We start from the raw sequence: 2,664 nt of genomic DNA on the forward strand, positions 1-2,664 counted from the left end.
GTTTATGGTTGAATGTGGGCGTGTAGAGGGCAGAACCTGAGGCGGGACCTCGTGCGCAAACTCTGACGTTTGTATATGATTTATAAAAGGAAAAATGTGCAGAAACATGCGTACACACTGTTTTATAAATCTGAATTTTTTTTGGCGTACGCCATTTCCGCCTTTTGGCCGTACGTTCACTTTTAGTATGGTTTCCACGCAATCCTTTATAAATGAGACCCCAGATCTGTAAGTGAACTGAAATGTAAGATTTATAGGTTAACGTTTCAAAGTGCCTGTGACATCAAATCTTTATAATAAATCTGAATGTATTTTTGGAAAGATAACATTGCTAACATATTGTAAAAAACATTTCACGTCACCAAGATGAACAGTTGTTGAGATATTCACATGTGAAGTAACAGGAAGTGATGTCAAAGGGGAATGTGAACAGAGCGTTGCTAAAATGGCTAACAACAGACTGTAGAGAAGAATCTGAAGTTTCTTAAGATTATTTTAATCACTATCATAGAGAGATGAGAAAGAGTCATAGTTCAAATAATATTGTTTCAGTAAACAAAAAACAGGGTGTTTTCTTTCTCAAAGAGTTCCCCTTTGATGTCACTTCCTGTTTCACTTTAGCTGAGTAAAATTAAAAAGAAAATATGCCAATTATGTGAAAAAACGGGTCAAATCATGTGTATTATGTATATTGTCTTTGACTTTTTGTATTTCATGGATAGGCACAGGCACTTTAAAATACACAAAAGTGAATATTATCACTTCTTTATTTATGTTCCCAAAATTATAATCTTTTATTATTTAAGGCCGCTGCCACTCCTCTAAAACAGCATGCTCTAAAAACAAGATTTAAACATCTTCAAATCTTCATTCACGTGATAAACCTTTTTTTTGTTTATTTGTCTTGAATAAGTTTTAAGTATAATACTTAAAAAATATGGGCATCAAATTTAAAATATCTCTTAAATGTTTCAATTTAAGATGTTTGCTACTCATTTTGAGTAACATTTTCTATTCAAAATCCAAAATGTTTTCAACAACCGATAAGTTCAGCAACTATTTGTACAAATACCAGTAGAAAACTAAAATAAAACCACAACAGAACAACAAAAAGACAGTTTGACTTTATGCTATGGTCCATCTTACCTTTGAATATTCTGTGATGGCATCTATGAGAGCTAATGTGGTCTGAGAGAGGAAAGTGCTGGAACTGTTTGTGACCAGGGAGGCTGCTCGTCTGACCAGAGAGTCATGAGAGAGATCGTCAACCTGCAGGAAAAACAACATTCTGATCAATTTACTGACACTTTAGTTCAACTTGGAAAACCTCTCCAAGTGACAGACTCACCTGTTTGAAAGGCACAGCGCACAGCCCACCGCCGACAGCTAAAGATGCCACACCTGAGTGCAGAAGTTTGCTGGATTTACGGACTGCAGGTCGTACCTTAAACAGGAAACGAGCAGAAGTCCTGAACAGATAAACAGATCAGGATTATTTGGGCAGAATGACTCAAGTCTTTAAAATAAAATACATAAATAAACATATAAACACAAGTGGTTCACAAACATTTCGCTCGTTTTTTAAGTGAAAGTTGACGTAATTCACAAATTATTCGACATTATTCAAAATTGTTTTTAAGTAAAACATATTCTGGGTATAATAAATACCACTATTTTACCAATAATGGCCAGATGTGAAGAATACTAACCGAATGAAACTGAGGTACGCTGCTCTCCACCAGAGCGCCGCCATGATAGTCCGACTCATTAAGAGGTCCGTCTCAAACAAAGGTTCCGCCTTTTCTTTGTAGTTCCGACTGGAAAATGTCACACGGTGCATTACTGCCACCTACTGTCAAATTAACAGTTTAACCCTCTACGGTACGCATAATGATGCCAGTTAGAAAAAAAATGTTTTGTATGTTTTTGACTTAAAATAGACGAAGTAAACATGATCAAGAGACATTTAAAAAAAAACATTTTTTTATTATTTTTTTTTGTTGACGTTGCCATATGGCAACACTGTACGATTGTGGAAATTATTGTAAAAACCTTTATTTAACAACTCAGATTATAGTCTTAAAAGTCCCCAATAGCATTAACAGTTAAAAATGCAACTCATTTGAAATTTGAAACCAATTAAAATGTATTTTTCAACATTTCTTTGGAGTATTTCATTTGAATAATTATTTTCATTTGATCTAATTGTCTTGATGCTACTGTCTTTGCAGGAACTGATGAAACAGTTCCTCTCAGCTGTGAGGAACAGGTAGTTCTCACACTTTGTGCACTGCACTCTGACGATACTTGTGCAGCCTGGGGATTTGCACCAGCCTCTTTTTTTGCCATGCCATCAGGCCAGTGACCATTGCTGTCCCACAATGTACAGCTGCTGGTGAAACTGGTGCAGTGGTCTTTCTGCTCCTCCTCCCAGTCACAGTGTTAGTATGTTATAAACCTGCTAATTTAATGCAACACATAAATAATAGTTGTGAACTGTAACTGCACTTTCACCCTCACCGCCCCCGTGTCCCCACTGTTTCTCTTGTCCTCGCTGTCCCCACTGTTTCTCTTGTCCTCGCTGTCCCCACTGCTTATCTTGTCCTCGCTGTCCCCACTGTTTCTCTTGTCCTCGCTGTCTCCACTGTTTCTCTTGTCCTCGCT

The 2,664-nt window shown here is 36.9% G+C and overlaps 1 protein-coding gene across 1 annotated transcript in view; it reads right to left on the reverse strand.

Moving 5' to 3' along the window:
- The window catches only part of LOC106529743 (diablo homolog, mitochondrial), a 3,959-nt gene extending 2,175 nt beyond the window's left edge, over positions 1-1,784 (reverse strand). Inside the window, exons 1-3 of the mRNA XM_014025236.1 lie at positions 1,710-1,784; positions 1,349-1,469; positions 1,147-1,269 (exon numbers count right to left, since the gene is read on the reverse strand). Of these exons, the coding sequence (XP_013880690.1) occupies positions 1,147-1,269; positions 1,349-1,469; positions 1,710-1,768 (303 nt within the window). The 5' untranslated portion in view covers positions 1,769-1,784. The remainder of the gene's footprint in view (positions 1-1,146; positions 1,270-1,348; positions 1,470-1,709) is intronic.
- Between the last annotated feature and the right edge of the window lie 880 nt (positions 1,785-2,664).

The sequence above is a fragment of the Austrofundulus limnaeus genome, unplaced genomic scaffold (assembly GCF_001266775.1).
Source record: "Austrofundulus limnaeus strain Quisiro unplaced genomic scaffold, Austrofundulus_limnaeus-1.0 Scaffold462, whole genome shotgun sequence".
Classification (NCBI taxonomy): domain Eukaryota; kingdom Metazoa; phylum Chordata; class Actinopteri; order Cyprinodontiformes; family Rivulidae; genus Austrofundulus; species Austrofundulus limnaeus.